The sequence below is a fragment of the Anguilla anguilla genome, chromosome 10, assembly GCF_013347855.1.
Source record: "Anguilla anguilla isolate fAngAng1 chromosome 10, fAngAng1.pri, whole genome shotgun sequence".
NCBI classification, from domain to species: Eukaryota; Metazoa; Chordata; class Actinopteri; order Anguilliformes; family Anguillidae; genus Anguilla; species Anguilla anguilla.
This window is the reverse complement of record NC_049210.1, coordinates 5,802,405-5,826,291: the sequence shown is the minus strand read 5'-3', so window position 1 is coordinate 5,826,291 and position 23,887 is coordinate 5,802,405. Positions and strand designations below refer to the sequence as shown.

The following is a 23,887-nucleotide window of genomic DNA, read 5'->3' as shown; positions in this document are numbered from 1 at the left end:
TGCCAAGTATCAGCTGAACATTGCAAGAACAAATTCAGTTCCTGATATTTTAAACTGCTGTTAGGGGGAAAAAACACTTGGAATATGAACAGTTCCACTGGGCATATTTAAGCAGATGCACAAGAACGAGAATGGGAATTCAAATCAAAGAAAGGTCATATTTCCTACCTCCAAGTGATGATAGAGGAGTTTTTTTTCCTAATGCAGAAATAATATTGTTTTACAAAGAAATAATATTTTTAGATAGAAAATCTAAAAATATCATAGAAATCCTTGAGGCCCAGCCACAACAGCACTGTAACACCATCTCCTCATAGGCAAATATTTGCAGAAGTCTTCATGAAAATTGTGAGGTCGAACACAGCCAATTTAGTGCATTTCCAAGATAATTACAAATGCTTGGGGTTACTGTACAATATCCATGTGTCCTTGCACCAGTCAAGGGAATGACCTTCGGTATGCACTTACTGAACGTCGCGTCGGATAAAAGCGTCTGCCAAATAAATGTAATGAAATGTATTTGTAGTGGATGTGGAGCTCTACGTCTCCTGATTCAAATCCAAACACTTTGAATTGACGTGATGATCTTGTTGACTTTAGCAGAACACATGGTGTGTGTAATAATCAGAAATGAATGAATTTGAGAGACACCGTTCCCATCTGTTATGACGAGCAAATTCCAGAATGACACATAGCGACTTTCCTGATGGCAAACAAACGCTCTTGCGGAATGAACCAAGGCCTTTGACAACTGCCTGTTTATTTGAGACGATGGACCTCACTTTCGTACGTGGTGGCAATTTCTCTTAAAATCGCCTAAAATAACATTGCAGCAGATCAATGACTAATGTGACACTGCCAAATGACAGATTCGCAAAAGTGCCCTGTTCAGTCTGTCCAGAAAGAAGGCAAAGCCAAAAAAATTAAGAAAAATATAGATAAATAATTCTACTAAACCCTTTTGGCTTTTATGTAGCCCTATATTTCCGAGATCAATCAGTAGCCTCAAATTTTTTTTGAATCACAGTTCAAATGTTTGCAATGTCTAATATGATATAGTTCTTGATCAAAAATAAGCAGAGAGAACTGGCTCTCCCATATCTCTCCGCTTGTTACATTATGCTAGGCTTGTAGCCCATTTAGTTTTGTCTGAGTCTGCCTCTTTGATGTTTGCAATCCCAGTTAATAATTAATAGCTCTGGGTAAAACAGCCTTCAAAAAGAAAGAAGGAATCCGCATTTCAGGCATGCGCTGCAATGCAGCGACTTGCCTTGCGACAGCAAAAATGCACCTGCAGGCAAGCTCCCGGCCACAAATCACAACCCCCCCATCCCACCCCCCCCACCACCACCCCCACCACCCCCACCCCAACTCTTTTAAACCCAACCCACTCCTACGTGAAAGCAAGAAGCTCAACATATCTTGCTTGTGTTAAGTTCAAACTTTGTTCATTTGTGACAGGAATGGTTTTATCCCTCCACCCCCCCCCCCAAAAAAAAATTAAAACATATATAAACAACACATGATGTAATTCGGGATTCACTTAATTGCCTCGTGCCTCCACATTTTGAGTAGGCCTCTGGTTTTCCATAGAGTCCAAGTGCAAAGTTTGCATTGCACTTTGCCAGTGCTGTGCTTGTGCTGTACCTCAGCCGAAACAGAATATCAAACACGTGAGTGGAAGAGAGGTCGTTATCGTTAGGAAATTTTCAAACAGGCTTATGAAAATGGTCCCCTGTCTTTAAGAAAGGCCTGACACCAACTAATGCACTGCAGACTTCAATTAGGACACCTGCCAGATTTGCTAATAATAATAATAATAACAATAATCTTTTTTTAATTGTCAATTTCGATCACATTCATCCATCTAGCTTTCAGCCACATAGGAATACTGGGTCTTGCTTGCTATGCTTACTGAGGAAAACACATCCCAGTCCCAGATGGGAACAACCCTGCCCCTTAAGCTTCCATACGGGTGCTGGATATAGCCTATCAGCTCGGCAACGGGATAAGAGTGACGACTCTGAGGGCCAATCAGGAGAAAGAGTGGAAAAACAAGAAGAACACCGGCATGGTTCTCAAAGTTGTAATTCATTCCGCAAGCCTGCAGACCTAAGGGGTGAATAAAAACAAATTCCACACAGCTTATTTCCACTGAAGCCTCCCCAAAAAAGATCAAAACTCTGATCAAAAGCTGATGCAATGACAGAGCTTGGGGCAAAAAAAAAAAAAAACAAAAAAAAAAAGACTAAACTCAAAGCTTGTTAGCCTGTTGCCAAAGCTTGAGCTTATACACTCAAACATGTACTTTAAAAACGCCACAAAGGACAGACACTTAACAGGACCCGATACACACATTTTCTCAGTTCGGTTCCACACTGATCCCTACTGTAGATCAAGGCCATTCTGAGGTCCCACTGCACAGGCGTTTGTAAGACTCATGCTTTATTACAATGGAAATATTTAACACACATCATCTAATGTGGGTTTATAGGTACTACTGAAATAATACTCAAATAACGGGCACCCAAATCCGGTAGCACTATGGCCACAGTTCCACGTTTGGTGCTTAATTTCAGCGCCGCCTTGACTAAAGTTACTAACTTCACTAATACTCGGTCGACGAAGTCAGTGACAGCAGGTAGCATTAGCCAGATAGCTAACATTAAACTCATTCAAAATGCAAACAGCAAAACTGTCTAAAATATGGCAACGGTACCCATTCCTAGTAATAAAACAATATTGTGTGGGGTTTGCATGTGAAATGATAGAAGATGCATTTCGGAAATATAAATGAGCTTCCCACAGCCCTGAAAAGTTCCAAACTCTTGGTGCTGTATTAGGTATGGCGCACACCCCACCAAGTTACATACATGCCATCCAAATAGTATAGAATAAAATACAAAAAAAAACATTAAAAAACATTTTTTTTTAAAGCAGTAAACAACAACGATTTACAGACACAAGCTAAATTATACCCAAATGCAAGTTATTTCGTAACGTTTCGTAAAGTTTTCTAACAAGTTATAAAGTTACACTGCTAAAAATGCGCGCCCGGGAATAGGGCCCTGACGGAAAATGCTGGCAGTGGTGTAAGGTGTTCCGGGTGACATTCAGGACAGATTGTGTGTGCCGGGGACACGTTAGTTGTTTAGGAGGACAGCTGGAGGACCGCCCATCCGACAGGGTTACCTCAGAGTAATGAAAACTAGATCCTGGCTTTTCCACTGGCTGCTCGCTGGCTTTGCTACATCAAAGGCCTGGAGCCGAAAGATTGAGTACCCGATTTTCACCCCCTCAAAAGCACCCACCCCCTACACATGGGCGCACACACACACACACACACCCCTACGCGCTCACACGCGCACACACACACGCACGTGTATTACATGATGCACTCTGTGACCTCTGCTAAAGAAACCCCACCTCATCTTCACAAATCCCATCAAGACCACAAACCTGCTAATATTACTGAGCTTCTTTTTAATGCCTGCCCCACTCTCCCTGTGTGTGTGTGTGTGTGTGTGTGTGCGCGCTTTTTAATCCGAGCAGTGTTACACCTGCACAGACAACAGGGGAGGTGTGTGTGCGTGTGGGGCAAGGGGGGGATGGGGGGGGGGGGGGGTTGCCTAACCCAGCTTCTGTGCTCCACATTCTTTTCACACCATTATAAATCGGATAGTCCACCCCCTCCACTTTGCCTCAAAGAGGACTGCTAATAAAACTGAACCCTCTCTCGCTCTCACTCCCTCTCTTTCTGCACTGGTATAATTAAGGCAATTAAGTCTTCAGAAGGCTCTCAACTACCATTATACAGTAATTTTATGTTGCCTCCTGGCTTTTCAGTATATTAAAAGATAAAGGCATATTTTTCTTCCCTCGGTGTTTTGCTTATCTGTGGTAGGTTTTTTTTCCACCTATTTTTTTTTTCCTCAAGAGAGAGAGGGTGCCAAGACATTATTTAGATTCCCTGAATGAAAATAATCAAAAGATTTCCATCACGACATTAACCGTATAGTTGCTAGTGGTTTTTGTATACATACCCTCTCCTAGCCGCCTGTACTACCGCCTCATAGTTTCTTGGAAACAACATGTCACTCAATGCATCGCAGGCAAATGGGATTCGGGTGGAAAATACCAATCTCCCGGAGGGAGAAACAGATCGGCGGTATTGGGGTCATATAGTGTTTCGAACGCTCCGACGGCAGAGCAAAGCCGGAGCGGAGGAATGCTGCTAAACTGGAACTGCGCGTACAGAGCCAGGACTTCTGTACCAAAACCACCACTTTGATCTGACAGCTAGCCCACTTTCGCTTATTTAAAAAAAAGAATAAGACGAAAGAAATAACATCGCGAGGACACAAACGGCGCGCAAGACGTTTCCCACGTCGAAACAGTGACAGGGTTTGTTTAGGCTACACCATTAGCACCTATTTAGATGACACACTTATCCTCTGTTTACACTGAACACTTAGAAGAATTACAGAGCTTCAGGCTGTATAAATCCCAGCCCATCAGAACTTAAAAGCAAAACTTTTTCTCTCTCTTTTTTTTTTTTTTTGCACTCAAAGGTCTCTCCTCCTAAAATAAATATTTATAATGACCAAACGTTCTTTGGCACAAAACATGTTTATGGAAGTTGAAAAAAAAGAAAAAAAGCTTCAAGATTACACACATGAATAAAATAATTTTAAAAAAAACTCAGACACTTGATTTAGCCTCATATACATGCCTCAATATGGGTGGAGTTCCTGTTGTATTATATACCACAGGTATACACAGGTATGCCCCAGGTTCAGTCGTACATGCTTTCCAATCACTAAACAGCAAAGTGAAGTATGGCACTTTTGATTTTGTTGTGTTTTCATGAGGAAAAACCCACCCACAATTGGGAAACAATTGTATATGTTACAGCTATTATACTATATTATAGTATATCCCCCCAACCACATCAGAACACACTGTGCTAAACAGAGCAGCCTCTATTCACGTCGGCTCACGGAGGTGTCAGTTTCAGCAGCTAGCTACACGCGTCCTCCCTAGCAACCTCTCGTGACTCATGCTGTTGAGTGCTGAGCAGCGCCGGGCTTGCATTAGCTTTCAGCGTGGGCACGTTCCCCAAAATGAGCCAATTTAAATGCAGGTTTATAGGTGAACTGCGCTCGAATGCTAACCGCGTGTTGTTTTATTGCCGACAAACTTAACTAGAGTTAACTATAATTCAAGTTTGGCTCGCGAACAGAAACTTGAGATAACAGATAAAACTCTCATCGGAGTTGGGAGTTTGTAAAATAATGTGGAAAGTCAGAAATACATAGTCATTCATTCTTTTTCAGGTTCAATGTTTATTTATTTTTCTGCATCTAAAAACAGAACACAGACACAAAAATGCAACTATCAAACAGCAGCAGCAGGTATATCAGAGATGTGTGAAACTGAGGAATGTGTTTGTTTGAGAAAACATTTTTTATTTGAGTGATACCAATCGAGCAGCCAAGCCAGAATTGATTATTGTGATACCGCAGCACCAACCTAACTCAGTGGAAAACAATGGAGCAGGGCTACACATTCAGTTTAGCAACTGATCTTGGTGTAATACCGCGCCAAGAAACCTGATCAGGTGACGTAATTCTCTCGCTTTGGAAATCTCTCCTCTGAGAACTACATTCCCCTCTCCCAACAAGTTAAATCTCTAAGAACGAGCCGGGAGAGAATGCATTGTTTGGTATCATTTCCAGAGAATAGCTCAGTCCAAGGAGAAACTTCAAAAAAATTGCTCTTTCGGGAGAGCTAGTGAGGGAGAGTGTTAAATTTTACAGACCAAGACAACTACTTATGTAGTTATGTACTTACATGGTTTTGCAAGAGCTATAATGCAGAATCAGCAGCTGAATGACATTCAGCAATAGGTGAGCCAGATTCCCAAGTTTAGCTACCTTTGTTGGGAAGCACAAACTAGATTAAGCTGGTGGCGGCTAGCTCTTATAGAAAGGTATCTTGTCTGGTATCTTCTGATAACCTTTAAACAAAAATTATCATATTTAACACATTTGCTTGTCAGCCCATACTAAAGTGCACAACTGGATAATTGTTTTATTTAGATCAATCCAGGCAGCAATATTATTAGTGCCCAAAAAATGAATTTGTTGGCAGAAAAAAACAGCCAAGAAATTCATTAAGTGAACATTTTTGCCACTACATAGTGGCAGTTGACGGTTTCTATAGTGCAGTATATGATATACAGTATCTGTAGGATCTCATTGAAAATGCAAGCCTTGAACAGCCTTGAAACACTTGAACAGCCCTAAGGTCAAACGGTAAGCTCCGCCCATAGATGAAAGTCACCTATGCAACTGAAACATGATAAAAATAAACATGATAAATACTTTGTCATATTTATTATAAACTCCATCAGGCTGGGAATTCAAAGGCCAAATGTAGAGGGAACCAGGGCAAAGACCGTTAGCTAAAGTAGTACTCCACTGACCAACCAGCTCGCTCACTTCCTTCCAAGCCACTTGGAGCCGAAAAAAAAGAAAGAAATATATATATATAAAAATAAAAGAATTATAAAAACATTGTGTATGATTATCTTTGAGAGCTTTTTGATTTATGCCATGAAAACGTCCCACTTATCCTGCCGTCCCTTCCTGTCTGTATTTAGCGTGCCGAACAGCAGTCGCTATGCTTTGAGCTGCGGAAAAGGTTTACCTAATGAGTGGACTTCGTGTGCCCTTGAGTTTGAGGGAGAAAAACATTCTTTTTAAAAAGAGTAACCGCTTTCGACGGTTTAATATTGCTTCAGAGGCTGTTAAGAATTGACAGACACATTTCACTGGAGCCAAGGGGTCGTAATTTTACAATTTTAAAAGTTTTTTTTATAGACGTGAGAAATGTTTATTAACCACACAAAGCGGTAGAATTTTCTCGAGTACCTGCACTTGAACGGGAGTACACTTGCAGAACGACAGCCACAGAACAGCACTAAATCTGTTAGTAGTGCACTTAATTTCCATTGTTTATGTCAAGGTTGTTTCACATCAGTGGAAACGTGGGTGAAGAAAACTCTCTCCATTAGAGGAGAACTACTGTATTATATTATACATCATTTCTTCCATATTTGGTCCACTCTAGGTAGCAAAAATGTGAGATTGAGTAGATGAACCTTATCTGAGTAACTCCTGCTCATCGAAGTTTGGTTTGCCATTCTAAAACTGAAAACTGAATGCAAATTGGTTGCTGGCTCTTTAAAAAGCTCTAAAAGGCAAAAGCTATGACCTACTTTGAAGAACACTCTCCCTAATCTGCGTATCTCGGCAGAACGAGTCACCATTTCTGTGGGGTAACAACTCCGCAAACTGCCCGTCCTGGGCAATTAAAATTTTACGGGAATTGGGGGATAACTCCTGTGGACAGGTAAATCACCTCAAACAATTATGCAAAGTCTTCACTGTAGAATAAACAACAAAAACAAGTATATATGGATTAAAAAATAAAATAAAAAAAACACACCAAAGAGTTGTATTTAGATAGTGGCATGTCTCCAAAGCATACTAGACAAAGTTAGAGTTTTTGTTTTTGTTTTGTTTTGTCTGAAACAGGGCCTTGACATTTACCAAAGTTATTTATACTTCTCTCCATCCCCACAGCTCAGCTCCGGAGCGGAGTGCCACAAATGAGGTGTCAATCACGTTGGTGGCCTTGTGAAATAGTGCAGAATTAATGTTCAATAATTTCAGTCCGGGCTTCAGGAGGGGTTTGTGCCACACAGGTCTGGTTCTCGTTCCGAAAGTCCGGAATCATGCTTGGGGCACATTTTTTTTCCCCCCCCAAAGTTGTCGAAGTAGAGAAAAACAAATCAACAGACCTCGCGATTGGAATCCTTATCTGTTTGGGCAGAGCGAGGCCTAAAACGCACGGCATCTGAAACCAGCACACGTTCGTAGCCACCGGCAAAGCCCGGCGTCACTTTCCCTGCAGTGGAAGCAGTACACGGATTTCCCATTATCTCCGAGCGGGAGACATTTGAACTTCAAAGAGAAGGAAATAAATAAAAAATAAAAACTGTGAGTGAGGAATATGGATGTAGTGACCATTATGTATAGGCCAGTTGACCTTGTCACAGGCTTTTAGGAGTGTGAATGCTGTGTTTTTGACAGCTAAATGGAGGGGGGGCACAGGTGGTATCTTGTGGGAAATATGAATTCTCATCTTCCTCGTTCATTGGGGGGAAGGGGGGGGGGGTGTGCCCGATATAATGATGTCATTCACCAAAAACAAGAACTTTAGTCCTAGTCTGAAATCAGCATTGTTGTCTCTATATCAGCTCTGTCTCTATCTGAATAGCCACACAGAGGTAAGGGCCTAGGCGGGCTGTGGTTTAATTAACTGCAATATGACAGTGAACGAGATCCTTGATTCTGCGAAATAATACTCCTTCTTGCCGAGTCAACAAAATCTTAAGCTCTTCAACCAACTTTAATTGTGCAAGTAAGGCTCAAGATTCTAATGGTGATCCATTTTTAATTCCTTCTAGGGTAATAGGAAACTATTTTTCAGAAAAAGAAAATGTTCGAGCAAACATCAGCAATGAAGGCTGCCCCCTTAATTTCTGTTCATATCTGAGCTTCTGATTGGAAACTAAATTTAATTAACACCGCATTAGGTTGAGCCTGGAATACAGACCATATTTGCACCCGTAGAGAATCTCTTAAGATCTCATACAGTTTTCAATGAGTTGATCTATCGCCCTGATTCCATGCAATTGCTTTCATGCAGGGAATCAGTACACAGATCCAGAAGACACATGAACCCAGAGCTACTCACAAAATTGGGGGAGCATCAGTGCTAGTCTGAATATCTCCAAAAATAAGTTTAAATGCAAAAAGCTTTTTTCTTTTTCATCTACACACCAATGTTTATATGGTGCACTGCATACGCTATTAATTGACATATAATCGCATTGCAAACATATTCAAGTGGCGCATGAACAGAGAGAGAACAAGAATTCAGCTCCTCCTCTGCTTCCAGCCCGTCACATTTTTGGAGACAGTGGCAGGAGACGGTATCGCGCCATGCCCAGCCTCGGGACGGCTCGGGGCTGTTCACGAGTTTGGCAAGCTCTCTCACCGCTCTCCCAGCCCCTTCTCTCTATCCCTGTCGCCCCTCTCTCTCTCTCTCCCTGTCTCGCTTTCACTCACTCTCCCCTACCTTTCTCTCTCCCTCTCTCTCTTTCACTCACTCCCTCCCCTCCTCCCTACCTCTCTCTCTCTCCCTCTTTCACTCACTCCCTCCCTCATACCTCCCTCTCCCTCACACTCTCTCTCTGCCTCCCTACCTCTCTCTCTCTCCCCCTCCCTCCCTCCCAACTTCTCTCCCACCACCCCCCTCTCCCTACCTCTCTCCCCCTCCCTCCCTCTCTCTCTCTCCATCCCTACTCCTCTCTCTCTCTCTCTCTCTCTCTCTCTCTGCCCCAGTTCACAATGTGGTGTGGCTATTCAAGCCAGCGTTGCGTAACCAAAAGTTATACAATTGAGTTGCACCATGAATGTGTTGCGAGGGAGCACCTCCAGGAGACCCGGCAGTGCCACTTGGCAAGTGGGCGAGGGAGGCAGCGCCGGCCCACGTCAACACCGGGTCCAGCCTTAACCGCCTGTGTTCAGTTTGGGTCAGACTGACCCCTTTTAAACTTGCGGCAAAAAAAAAAGAGGAACGGCACTTCCGAGAGGCGCGTTTCGTAACCCCGGTGACGGTAACCGAGTGTCGATTCGGATCTCATTTTGCGTTTATACTTGCTGTACGTCCTCTGCATTTGCTTGATGACTTATCACCTACATGGTTTCTCTGAATATAATTAGCTGAAGATGAAAAATAATTGAGAATATCATTTCAAAACAATGAATGCCAATAATCTACCGTTTCATTTTAATTTTTCACAGATATGATTTATGCCCCGATGCCTTCCTACTTGTAAATTGTATAAATCACAAATATCAATTGATATAAATATAATGTATATCAGGTAATTTTGCAGAAATTTTATTTCCGTATTGCATTGAAACCCCAATAATAACCTGAGTATGTTTGATATAATCCCAGTTTCACAGGTGCTAATAAGTAAACAGAACACAGGGGTTTAAGTGATAACAAACGCACTTTAGATTACGCAGTCATGTGCGGACTGAATCAAATACAAGATGCTTTAAACGAAAAAACAGACAAAGCAAATGGGACATCAGCATGCTAATTCAATGAATGTTTCATGAGGCAAATGCTTGTCATTCCAAACACAAGAAAAGGAACCTTAAAGTGAGGAACATTCATGCTGGTGTTTAAGGACAAGGGTGGGCTCAATTTACATAAATAAGAATGCAGGAACAAGAATTTATGAGAAGAATTTTTTTTTTTAAAAACAGTCTTATGAGATGTCAAAAAGCATGTGCGGCATTTCCCAAAATGGAAAGCGATGCACTGAGAACTGCAAACGTGACTGTGCGAGGAACATTTCTCTGGAAACAGGCCGCTGTCTTTTAACTCATTCCCCTTCAAACACGTCTTCATGTTCCCGTGGTCTCCGGGAAGCTCCTCTTCATTAAGAACATGGGAAAGTTAGGCCCGACCTCTCATCGCACCTCGAAGAACAATGAAGGAATCTCGCGTTTAGCGGTCGAGCTTCGCCGAGCGTGCTCTCGCTGTCGGTGCGGGCGTCTGGTCTCGCCGAAGATTGATAAAGCACCTGCATCCTGGTCACACAACATCGTCAAGTCCACCGGGCCGCTCGGCGTGACATGCCCAGCGCTGGTGGCCGCGCTCCGATCTACCCGCACGCGCGGAGAGAGAGAATCACGAAAGATTCTCGCATGGACGTGCGCGCATTCATTCACAGAGCAACGCAAACACAAAACACGCACATGCAAACATACAAATGTGCCTGCACTCAAACACGTGCATGCATACACAATGCATACACATGCAAACGCACACATGCACGCGCACACCTTCATACACACAAGCACAAACAATACATACATGCATACATACACACACACAAGCATGCACAAATGCACACAAACACACGCACACACAGTTCTTCTTTGACGGTTCCCTTCGATGATTTTGCGTGATGTGTCAATCATGAATTCCATGCCTTGAACACAGGAAGTTAGCCTAGCTACTGTGCCACGCTCAAGACCTGACAGCAGCCAGCAGCTGCTAATCTGGCCAATCACAGCCCATCAGATGACCATCGATTGGGCCCTACGGAAAGGCCCAATCAGGGGTCAGGAATGGAAAACCGCTAATTAAATTTCCTCTCTCTTCTCCTTCGCTTGATTTTGTTGTTCTGAGGGGTCCACTTTTCCTTTGTAATCCACAGAGAGGAAAAAAGAAAACACTTCCTGTTGTTCCAGGTCTTCCATTTTTTTCTCTCCTCGGAAATAGCAGCAGGGACTTTTACACCCCCAATTCTTAGATGTAAAAAAAATAATAAATCGACAGTGTAAATTTGAGAATGAGTGTCTTGGACTTAACTTGGCTTGAAGCTCCTCACTGATCATATTTCTGTTATGAGAGGGTAATTAAGGGTAATTAAATATCCATGATAAGAAATAGTCAATAACGTGGATCTCAAGATCTGAACGTGCGAAGCCACGCCTCTTTGCATTTTCACTTTCAAACAAAAACACACGAGAGGCCTCCATCTCTACGTGGCTTACTGATTAACAAACAGCCTGCCGTCTGTTAATGAGAAATCCCCCCACCCCACCGCTCAGTCAATATCCATGTAGGGCAGGGGCAGGACTGGCATTTGATGTTTGGTATTAAAAAATTCAACCCCCCCAAAACACAAAAAAAAGGGGGGGGGGGGGGGGGGGGGGAGTCAGCCACGACTCCAGTGCCACCACTTCAGAGACAGAGATGGAAGTGAGGAAATGAGCAAAAACAGGAAGCAGGGCTGGATGTCTTTCGCCACACCAGCCGATAGCTTTGAAGAGTTTAAAATAGTCCCTGACATCTACGGCAAAGATTACGATAAGATGAAAGCATTGCTGACACGTAATGTAATGTCAGTGTGCAGCGGTGCCTACGGACTCGTCTCCTTCCTGGCCTGTTCGGAAGTACAGCTGAATGCCGTTAATTACAATTTTGAAAGCTTTTAATATTTACTGATGGAAAAAAAATGTACCCAGGACATTTGACATTAAAGTTATTAAGATGTTACAACAGCAGTTTTTCTTAGGTTAGGGGGCGTAAATTAAAACATTTGCAGCGAAGAACAGCAAAGAGCACATACTGTATAGCGCTACTTATGGTTTTGATCTGTTGCTATGGTTTTGCTATGAATAGCATAGGCCTGTTTGTAGAATTCCAGAAATCATTTTAGGTATATAACGATTAGCATAGTAACAGTGTGAATTCCTAACAAGATTATCAAGCTACCCAGCATTCCTAATAAGAGAGAATTATGGATAGTTCAACCCTTTGAAGAGTAGTGTTTTTGGAATGTTTTTTTTTTTTTTTTTTCAAAAGTCAGTGTTCTAGAACACTCCTTAAAATTACCAGTAGTGACGGTTACACCGGCACTAGAATGTTCAGTTAAGAACATTCTAATCACATTTGTGATCTCACACCTAAAAGGGTTCATGCTGGGCCCTCCTTATCCACTCCCGACACATACAGGCCTGCTTCTTTCCACGTGAAATCAAACCACGGGTAAATAAAAAAAAATTAATATTCTCATTGACGGTTAAAATGTTTTTTTTTTTTTTTTTTTTTTTTTTTAAGTAGCGCACTTTAATACGGTTTACAGAAGGGAGGGAGAAGGGCGAGATCTGGCTGCAGTAATTCGGCAGGTAATTTCAACGGCTCTAATTAAAGGACCGCGCATTCTACCGTCTTATTTTTCTAATCTCGCCCTCCCTTGAAGCCGCCCCAGGGACCGTGTCTCTGCTTGCATGAAAGGCCTTTCGTCTCGCTGTGTAATGGTATCCTCGCTCGGAAAAGGAGCGTTTCTCTCTGGGCAAACACCGCAGCAGGTCAGGACTCGGCCTTCAAACTTCAGAGCCCCCCCTCCCCTTTTCCGCGAGAGCGCTTAACCCTTTACGTGCCTGCTGAAGTCTCGAACTACAGCGAAATTAAGCAGGGAGAAAAAAGGGCTTAAATTTAAATCTCGTCAAATCGAATCAAATCTTAAACGTATTTATACAGCACGCAAAGCATTTGTCAGATGGTTTTACGAGTACAATTCAGGTCTGGAAACAAATTTGTTTTTGCCTGGTAAATGCCTGGAAAATGAAGAAGTGCACCATGGACTGTGTTCAAAGTTACCTAAGAACTGAAGAGTGAATAAGCTCAAGTAATTATACGGTGCTACTGCACCTAGACACCTTTTAAGACCTTCGTTAAAATGCAAATGACAAATAATTGTCATACTCTAAACGAAACTAGTTTCGACCTAGCCCTGTGAGCTGGCTAACCAGTCAGATTGCACAAACAAACATACTCAGCATTACCTGACAAATCAGTGTGGAACTGGGTCATTTTAAAACACTTTTCATCTTTTCATCTTACTCAAATATAGTAGGGAGGCCCAGGCTAGCCTTGCCAGCACTCTGAACATTAGACTCCAACTGCAAACTGAATGAACCCAACCCTACACCAGCAAAAGACCAGTTGGGAGTCCCAGTCTGCAGTGCCTTTTACTAAGCTGTCTGAAATCGTGTGCTCGATTGAAACCCATTGTATCCGGGTTAATTTTGTCTTAATAAACAAAAATCTTTAATCAATCCATGAATGAAAAAGCATAACTCTGTCTTCATAACCAGCAGTCCTTAATGAATACATGAATGAGAAACCCTCATTTTGTCTTCATAGACAGCGATCCTTAATCAATACACGACCGAAAAAGCCTGCTTTCATCTTCATAAATGCCAGTTCTTAATCGATACATCACGTTTCATTACTAGCCAACTTTGTAATAATAACGACTGTGTTCATGTTGCTACCTGGTGTGATGCTATCCCAGAATTCTCCCATAAATTCTAAACCCTTGACTCAGGCAGAAGCCTCCCTTTGTTTTAAGCCCCGTGTAATTTTCGCAGGCCCACTGGTTGGAGGGGAACGGCGCATTAAAGGAAACCAGATCTCCTGATTAAAAGTACGTATGAGCGCATTTTTAATTAAAGGCGAAGCAAAATAACAAGCGGCATGCGTACAGGAGGCGCAGATCAAAAACATTTGTTCTGTCGTCAGGTGGGAAAACAAGTTCAACTAGGAACTGCTGGTTCGCCTTCCAATTAAGGAGAGGAAACATAATTACACCCCAGCTTTTGAAAGCGCCCTCAGAAACGCAGCCTGCTTCTGCGATGAGTCATCCGCAGCGAAACCGCGTCACGTTGCTAGAAGGACATCCAAGTTCATTAAAGTGAGGCTTTTTTGGAGACGTGCCCCAGTCATTACCTAACCCTGTGTGCGACACACCAGCGCCTGTCTGTTCCACGCGAAGCCTCTTTTTTCACGTTAGCCTAGCGCGATACACCCCGGGCACACCCGACGGCGGGCGCACAAAAAGACCGTCTCGTCGACGTGCTGGGCGGAAATACCGCCGCGTTTTAACGCCCGTTCATACCCTTCGCCCAGTCCCGCGCCTTGGCGGCTCGCTACGGCGAGGTTATAGCGCTACCTTTCAGATACCCCTCCGGGGAGGGTAATAAAAAATTGCCCTCAAGCAAGCCGTGTTCCGTATCACCGAGCGATAAACGTAACGAGGAGCTGCCAAAACCGCGATCGGGCGACCCCCGAGGCCCTAGTTAGTATTCCACACGCAAGCGTTCGTGTGGACGGATTCCAATCAGAACTGAGGAGGAGGAGGATGAGGAGGAAGAAGAAGGGAGGGAGTGGTAAAGGAGGCGTTTACAGATTGGTTGGAGAAGTTTTGAGGAGGGCTGGATCCTACACGTCTCGTAAGAAACGTTTTACAGGAGAACATTACGCTGTGATACAACCACTCAAGGGTCTTATTGATCCTGAGGTTTAGAATATAGACTCTAGTCTAGTCTAGTCGGGTTGCCAGGTGCGCCCGCCACATCCCCCTTTGCCAACTCTCTCCCACCTGTTGAAGGCCTGACCTCTTCCCACCATTAGCTCAACCTCATAGGTCACAGCTAGACCCAAACACCCTAGTCACTAACTCTCCCCCCCACAAACCCTCTGACCAAATATCCCCTGCCCCCCTAGTCACTAACCCCCCCCAACCCCTTGAGTCACTAACACTGCCCTCCCACAACCCTCTAGTCACTAACCCCCAACCCCCCCCCCCCCCCCCCCCACCAAACCCCCTAGACACTAACGTCCATAAAGGTTTGACATCTGCTACCATATACACAGCCTTCTGACATCACCACACACAGCGTTTCTGCACATAGTTTTTTTTTTCCTCCCGCCTACCGCACACGCACATGGCAAACTTTCCCCTAATTACCTCCACAAATGAAAGAGGATTTTCTTCCCCTCCCCCCCCAAAACACAGTATCCGATTTAATAGGAATTAAAGAAAAAAAAAGTCATAAATCTGTGTTGAGAGAGGGTTTTGGGAATTTAAGAGCTCCAGTTCACCCACACTCATGCAAAGACGCAGTCCGTTTGAAGATTAATCATTTATTTCCCTTTCCAAAAAAAAAAAAAAAAAAAAGTCCACCTCTACGGTGATGCACTGTGGTTTCTCTCCTTTTCATTTCCCCCCTCTCTCTCTTTTCTCTTTCTTCTTAAGTCCCTGTGGTTCCTTTCTTTCTTCCTTTCTTTCTTCTTCCTCTCTACTTCTTCTTCTCCTTCTCCTCCCTTTTTTAATAGGGGCCCAGGCGGTGTGAAGTATAATAATGGTCATTTTGCCTCCCCATTGAAAGCCGGGGCAATGCCGCCCAGGGACGGCTCACTTTGAGCCACATGACACAGGGAGCTTCCCAGTGACCATGGCAACAGGCTCAGTGGGCTCCCAGCCCTGTGAAGCTGTGATTTCATACCCTGGGCCGGGCGGACAAAAACACGGCCCACAGGGAGAAGCTCTGCCGGCGAAGAAAAAAAAAGAAACCAAAAAAAAAAAACAACGCTTTGGCTCCCCGCTATGAAAATCCGCCGCAAAAATTTCGGCATATTGAGGCGAACGCAAACATGAAAAATGGAACCAGAGAGGCGAGGCTCCGCGTTTAAAAAAAAAAAAAAAAAAAAAAGCTTCAAAAGTTCCCCCGCTTGTTTTCCTAGTGTGAGGAATGGGATTGGAGGGGGGAGTGTATTTGTATGGTGAGGGAGGGGGGGGGGGGGGGGGGGGGGTGTGTGGGTGGATGCGGGTGGGTTGGGGGGTTTGTGCATCCTTAGTAACCATGACCTATCAACCCATTCAGTGGCTCATCAAATAAACAAATACTGGGGTCGATCAGCTACAACTACAATGACCAAACTAGAGTGAAGCACCACGCAGATGAACTGGGGGAGCTGGGGTGAGCCTATATCAACGGCGGCTACGGATATAGGGTGTCTCCCATTCAACACACCCAGTGCATATTGGGAAAAAAACCGAGTAGCATAATGAATGTAAACAACAGCCATGTGCGGTTTTGCTATGCCTGGGAAAGAATCTTTGACCTCTTTCTCAGTTTCATAACAGATAAAACCATAAATATTATGTGTCCATAAAAAAAAGAAACAGAATGGTACAGAAATAGCTGCTTTTAATCTGTACAAAGGAAACTGCTGACTGCGCGTGTGTTTAGCATGATGCTTGACCCTCCGAGCCAGATACTAGTCTGGAAAATGTAGACACTACATGCAAAATTATAATCCCTGCAAAAAAAAATCGTATTAATTTTTTTTTAATTAAAACTTGACTGGATCTAAAAGACGGATCACCGATGCAAAACAGCTCTTCTGGTTTCAAAGCAGAGCGGCACCTCTCTCTCAGACTGAGGCGGCTCTATCGATCGGAAAACCGCCATTATCTCTCTCTCTCTCTCTCTCTCTCTCGCCCACAGTAGGGCGACAAGACTGGGACCGTCGATATGACAAACCGTCCCTTCAGCGAACCGTCTGCAGGACGCTCCGCACATCAATCCAGGGAGCGCCGAAACGACTTCACGCCCAAACCCTCCCCCTTCTTTGAGTCGAAGTCGCACGGCGGTAATTCTGTCTACACTACAGTCAAGTACGAGCGACTGCTGCGTCTGCAATGCCACCAACGTGGCAATTACAGGCATTACAGCGAATTCCAACTGGGGCTCGAGAGCTGAAAAATATGCCTCTTTCAGGAAGAAGAAAAAAAAGTTGATAGCAGCCAATCAAACAGGTTTTTGCATATGATTGATGGCTCCCATCGTTCCCACCATGCCCTAATGGGGGAATGTGCTGTTCTTGCCGGCAACCAGGTGATTTCCAACCCCCACCCCCCTTCCCACATGGGAACCTTCTCAGGGGAAAACATTCCACGTTCGGGGAAAAAAAAAAAAAAAAAAAAAACTTTATGAGTGCTACCGCTCTTATCGGCCAAATTAATTCATTTTCGTTTTACGCAAAATTGTGTCTGGCAGCTTTTTAAGAGCCCTTACAGAGTCATGTTTTCTTGGTGCGTTTTTCATAAGACTCCATGGATGAAGCACGAGATTGGACTCCAAAAGCAGACTTTGGTTAATTATGGTGTCCAGCAGCCAACCGCTCAGCGAACAGCCTTCACCAGCTCGAGAAGACCAGCGGAATGGCGGGAAAACAAATGCTCCTCGACCGTAGTTTTTGACTTTGCGGTCTGTTCCCAGACAGAAGAAAAAAAAAGATTCCGAGACCCATTATTCAAAACGAAAAAAAACTCAAAAAACAAGTTGCACAAGGCATGAGACTAAAAATACGATTAAACCCAAGGAATGAGCGTGGTATGCCCAAACAAACACAAAGTTTTCTCTTCGGTTCCTTTTTTTTTCAAAAATACACGTTGACTTGTTTCAGAAACATCACACCTTTTTTTAAAATGCTTGCGTCAGTTGATGATAATTCTGGATAATTCCGAGGTAAATTACCAGCTTTTCTTCTGCTTTCAGAGAAATGTTGGCCCTCAAAGGAAGTGATAAGAGAACATCAGCAGTCCGCCATTTGCTGTGAAACATCCCTGACCCTTGACACCGACGTTATGAAAACATCGAAACTTTCCCTTGGAGTCCTTCTCCATTCCCCGCCGTACGCAACGCATGCTTCATAACGCTCGAGGTGTGCGTCCGTCGACTACGACTGCAGAACGCCTGAAAGGCCTGCGAACAAAGACGCCTTGTCTTCCATCTTTAAAGCCCCCCCGTAATATTTAAGTTCAAATGAAACGTCCATCACGCTTACTTTGATCTAGCAGAGAAACTCGGTTTATTAACTGGGGATTAGCGCTATCGCTGTGCACCTGTTCGCGGCTGCAGATACACTGGAGCAGCGGACTGTTTGCCCTCTGAAAACGCGGGGTTCTGTCGAGGATCCAAAGATAACCCAGCCAAGCAAAAAAAAGGCTAAAAAAAACTCTTAAAATGTCAAATATATGGGGAAAACATCAAAGAAAGGCGGCATCAGCTCTTAATAGAAAATAGAGTAGGATGGACTGGCAGGTCTCTGTTTAATTGCAGAGAGAGATCATATCTCTGCTTATTCTAAACTCGACAGTCACCCCTCCACCCACCACCACCCCACACACATCCCTCCCCTACCCGCTGATGGTAATTAAATCGGACCCCAGACTACGCGCTCATTCACTCCAGAATGACAGAGCACACAGAGGTGCAGGATGGGAACACCTTGGGTGCTAGCGCCACTTTGGCGCTAAAACGGCAGACGGGGGGTCATTACTTCTCAGACCCGGCCACAGGCACATCAGCAGCCCTCCGAGCGTTCGATGGCAGGTCATTTAATCTGGAAGCGTCTTTGATTAATCTCGTCTGGATGGATAAACGGGGTGTGGGGGAGGGGCGGAGGGACATCCTTCTAAATGAAAACGCTCTTTAGATGGCGAGAGCAAGTAGGATAACCCGCCCGATTTCTGACACACCTGTGTCTCTCGCTTCCTGGCCTACAGGAGATCGGGCAGAGAAGGTTTCTGAACAGCCAATGAGAGCGCATCCAAAAGTTGTGCTGCCTTTCAGGGGTGTGGAAGGCTAATGCCGGTTCATTTTCCGAACAACCCTACACATGCCCAATGAGATTTGAGCATTCCCAAGGGCACATGCCCTCAGGCTGTACATCAGTGGTCCACGGTCCTGGTCCCGGAGAGCCGCGGGGTCCGCTGGCTTTTGGCTGTTACTCAGCACTTCGAGCAGCACAGCAATCGATCAGTTAAAACCGCCGATTGCAAGGCTAACTCGGATCACCCGGTTTCTTGGGTCTGAATCGGTTTCTGGTCTTAATGCAAAAAAAAAAAAAAAAAAAAAGAAAAAAAAAAAAAACCAGCAGACACTTTGGCTCTCCAGGACCAGGATTGAGAATCACACTGCTGTACATTATAAAGTAAGTTCCGGTTGGCAAACTCTTTCTGAACTGTGGTGAAGGAGGGCTGACTTTTGGGCTCCAGGCTTGTGGCCAGTCCCTTTCCCCCCTTGCCCTCGTTTCTCACAGCCCTCCTCCTTTTAACATCTGGCCCTCTTCCCTGGCTTCGCTTCCGGACCCCATCCCGACCCCAAAGCCTTCTCCGAGCCGAGAAGGAGAAGCCGTTGGCTTTGTTCTGTCCTTAGCCGTAGCAACGTCACGGCATACAGGCTCCGATTAAGCGGGGAAAAACCCAGGCGGGTAGCCTCCATGACGTACTAATCCAGAGCGACTTACACAACTTTTTACACAGCATTTACATGGCATCCACTTGTACAGCTGGATGTATACTGAAGCAATGCAGGTTTAGTACCTTGCTCAAGGGTACCAGGACAGTGTCGAACGTGTGACCTTTAGGTAACAAGACCAGCTCCTTACCCATTATGCCACACAGCCGCCCCCCGGTACCCATACCGGTTTGTGCCAGTCTTGGGGCACAGAGAACCCTGACGTCCTCAGCCCCCTCTGTGGGAGAACAGGGAAAATAAGGCCCAGGCCCAGGCCCCTCCCCTCCCCCCCCCCCCCATTTTCCCGCCTCCGTCGTCAGAGGCTGATGTAATTGGAAGACCCGAAATGGCAGCGAGATGAAAGCCCATCTGCGCTCGCCGATGTGTCAGTTGGGCTAGCGCATCGCCTGAAAGAGAGGATATCGCGCTGGCAAGACGACAAAGGACACGGAGGAGGGGGGGGGGGGAAGGGGGGGGGGGGGTTGAGGGTTTCATGTTCCGATCCTGCCGCCGATTCTCACAGGGGGAGGGGCCCGGCAGTGGCATTTGCCCCCCGGCCTGTCAGAACAGTCCCACGTGCAGAGAAAGGGTCGTAAACTCAAAGGCCTGTAAAATAACGACGATATAGCACGATTCGGCCCATTTGGCTTTTAGACAACATAATAAAACCATTTCTGAACCAGTGCCAGTGTTGTACTGGTCCTGTCTCTAGATAAGGACAAATAAATACAGACATGTAAGATGGATTGTTATTACTATTATTATTATCATTATTATAAATGATAATAATTATTAATAATTATTATGTCTTGTTTATCTGAATACTTTCAGCCGAGGGAGAAATAATAATAATGATAATAATTTGTGTTGTTTTATAAGTTCTTCGGGCTAAGTAGTTATGAAAAATGCAACGATAAGCAGAGGGTGCATGTGAACACAAATAGCTTCTTGGGAAAAAAAAAAAGAAAAAAAAAAAGAAAAAAAAAAAGAGTTCACATCAAACTGCAAACTGCGCGCAGTCCGGCATCCGGAAGGTTCTCAGAGCGGAGTCACGCAGCAGCGCGGCGTTTGAAGTGCGGCGGCGGCCCTCTGGAGAGCAGCTCCGCTTCCAGAGCGCAGCCGGTAGGAGGGGTGGAAGGTTAATGACGGCTCAGCTCTCCAAGGAGGCCCAACAGGACGCTGGGGAAATAACAGCGCGCGTACACGCGACCCGGCCGCCGCCGCCGCCGCCGCCGCCAATCCGGGGCTGTTACAGGAAGCAGGGGCGGGCAGCCGTCCCGCTTCCCAACCCCCAAACCCCCACCCCCCCCCACCATGCCATCATCAGCTCAGCCCGCGTCTCCATGCCAACCGTCTCACCCAACCCCCGCTTTGCTACAGACCAGCTCCCCCCCACCACTCCCACCCCTCACCCCAATCTGGGGACACAGGAGCGACCGCTCCCCCCCCCACCCCCCCGATTCCCACTCTCTTCTTTTAAAGAAGACAGAGCCAGGGAGGAAGTGCCAGCTCAGGTTCAGACAGAGGCCAGCGGGCACGGCGGCAGGCAGGCAGGCAGACCCAGGCGGGCGGAGGGATACGCGGCGCGGGGCGGAAGGATACGCGGCGCGGGGCGGCGTGACTCGGTCCCCGCGGCACCCGGCTGGAAGGGGCATTTCAGGTTGTCTGGCAGAGGAGGCTGGGAAACAGGCCTCCAGCTGCGACTGTCTCAGCCGGGGGTTCGGGAAGATGAAACAAAGCCCCCGCCCCACCACCCCACAACCCCCCCCCCCCCCACTCCTCTAATTATAACACCGCTCCTAAAAATGGAAATCATTTTCTCTGTTATAATGAGATCACTGATGCCAGTCCAAAAGAAAAGAAAAAAAAAAAAAAAACTTCCCAAAAACGACCCGGTCCTCATCCCAGCCCCCCTAAGAGGGTACACATCTTAAATGAGTGCGCCGTCCCGATCGGGCGAGGCCTTCCGGCAGCAAAGATGGGGCTTTTCGAAACATGTAGCGCCAGGGCCGCGTTCAGTCCAGTTAGCACGCAGTACGCAGTCACCTGCTACTCAAAGCACGGTCCTGCTGGTTCTCCACCCTCCATTTACCTGGGAGTCACGCGTGAAGACAGTCTGGCCAATCAGTAACACTAATGGTTCAGCTAATTACCCGGGAGAAAAGTAAAAACCAGGGCCGGATTTGGATTCGAGAGCCAGATTCCAGCATCCGTGCACTTAAGAGAAAGTGCACCATTAGCATTTCTGCACTCTGCATGGGCTCCTTCAATTATTAATAGTTGGCCTCTTTCTGTCACCAAACACCCTCACAATAGATTAGATGGTAGTTCTGTTATTGTCTGGGGACAAGGGGAAATATACCATAAAAGAAGAGTTAATTAAAGAATGATAAAATGCTCCTGGAAGGAAGATGAGTTGGGGGAGGGAAGGTTATGCTCTTATCATTTTTCTCAACCAAAAAAGAAATATAGTGCAAAAAGCCTCACATCATAAATCTGTTCCCACGGCAACCAAGGGTGGGACTTCAGCACGACTGGCGATGCCTTGATTGAACCAAGTAAAAAAAAAAAAAAACAAGCCACCTGCTCTGTTCTGGCACCTCCCACGTGACTGTGTCCCTCTCATTCCTCAGCCCTTAGTTCAGCAGGTACAACCGCAGGGTTCCTCTCCCCCTTTCTCTCGGCCTCTCCCTCGCTGCCTTGCTCTGAAGGTCTGTCCAGGCCACGGTCACAGATGAAGATGGCGGAGGAATTCCACTCCAGACTCCCAGCCCAAAATATGCCCCGAAAATTCCACAGGCGCGGCATTCCGATGCCCCAAACCAGCCAATCGCGTGGGTTGTTTGCTTAGAGAAAATTTCAGGGATAATGTGATTAAGGAAGCCAGTGCGAGAGAACAAATTTCTCCCCCTTTGTCCCGGCCGACTTTTAGCCAGCCGACACCCACCCCTCCCTCCTCCCCACCCCCCCTCAATCTTGCCAGACTGAGATCGCCCTCTTCCCATCCTTCATCAGCTCTCATCCCATTGCTCCCTTCTGGAGACACGCTGTTCCCAGTTGTCCATACTTACCGTTCTAACCCAGTGCTCTTTCAAGCCAACTTTCTGAAATCCACCCCTGGATTTTTCAGAGTGACCCCAACGCTTTCGGGGGGTTACTTCACTCTTGGCTAGCTCAGTGCGCCCCATCCCACCCGCCCCCCCGCCCACCCCCCGCATTTCCTGCCCCGCTGGAAAACCAAAAATAAAACCCCCGTGTGATGTAGGTCCAAAGCGGAGAGACGGTAATCCCGGGGATTTTGGTAAAGAAACGGGGGGGGGGGTGCTTACCTTGCCCAGGACGGTGAGGCAGCTGGGGTCCAGCGCGGGCTGCTCCAGCTTCACCACCCCCACCCAGCCGTACTCGTACAGGTCCTCCTCATCGTTGTTGTTGCACAGTCCGAGAGGGTGCATCTGAAACCACGGAGAGGGCGGTCAGGCCGACGCAGAGCAGCGACGTCACCGAGGACAGACAGGCCACCGCGTTACAGTTACCTCTGCTCTAGCAGACGCTCCACAAACACAGACTAGGCCAGGGGGGTTTAAAGTCTTTACTGATCCAGGGACCTCCACCCAGGCTCTAAGCTACCCAGGGGCCCCCATCATATGTTAAAAGGGGTTACATTTCTTAAAAGTTTTTATATTTTTAAACATTTTCCCATATGTACATAAAGTCATTGAATATGAAGTCTGGCACAGATCCCCTGTTAAAAACCCAGGGACTAGTTAACAGCACTGCTAGCTCAGAGAAAGTACTGTCACCTCTTCAGAGAACTAATGTAATGTAACAGGTTAATTATGCCAAATATACATTCAGAAAAACACAAGAAAGGTATCACATATACCCACAACTTTCAAAAGAAAATGGAGAAAAAACACATTTGTAGCCAGTGGAAGTCTTACTGACCATGATACAAGTATCCCATGCTGCTAACATATGTCACAAATGGCAAAAACACAAGTTGAACACCTGTAAGGCATGCTTTGCACCTGGTTGTAGATGTGGTCTTGTTTCCATTCTAGGACACAGAG

At 45.6% G+C, this 23,887-nt stretch overlaps 1 protein-coding gene across 2 annotated transcripts in view; it reads right to left on the bottom strand.

Moving 5' to 3' along the window:
- The window catches only part of znrf3 (zinc and ring finger 3), an 83,753-nt gene that overhangs the window by 15,656 nt on the left and 44,210 nt on the right, over window positions 1-23,887 (bottom strand). For both annotated transcript variants that reach the window (XM_035379978.1, XM_035379977.1), the window contains exon 2: window positions 23,147-23,269. In XM_035379978.1, coding sequence (XP_035235869.1) covers window positions 23,147-23,269 — 123 coding nt within the window. The remainder of the gene's footprint in view (window positions 1-23,146; window positions 23,270-23,887) is intronic.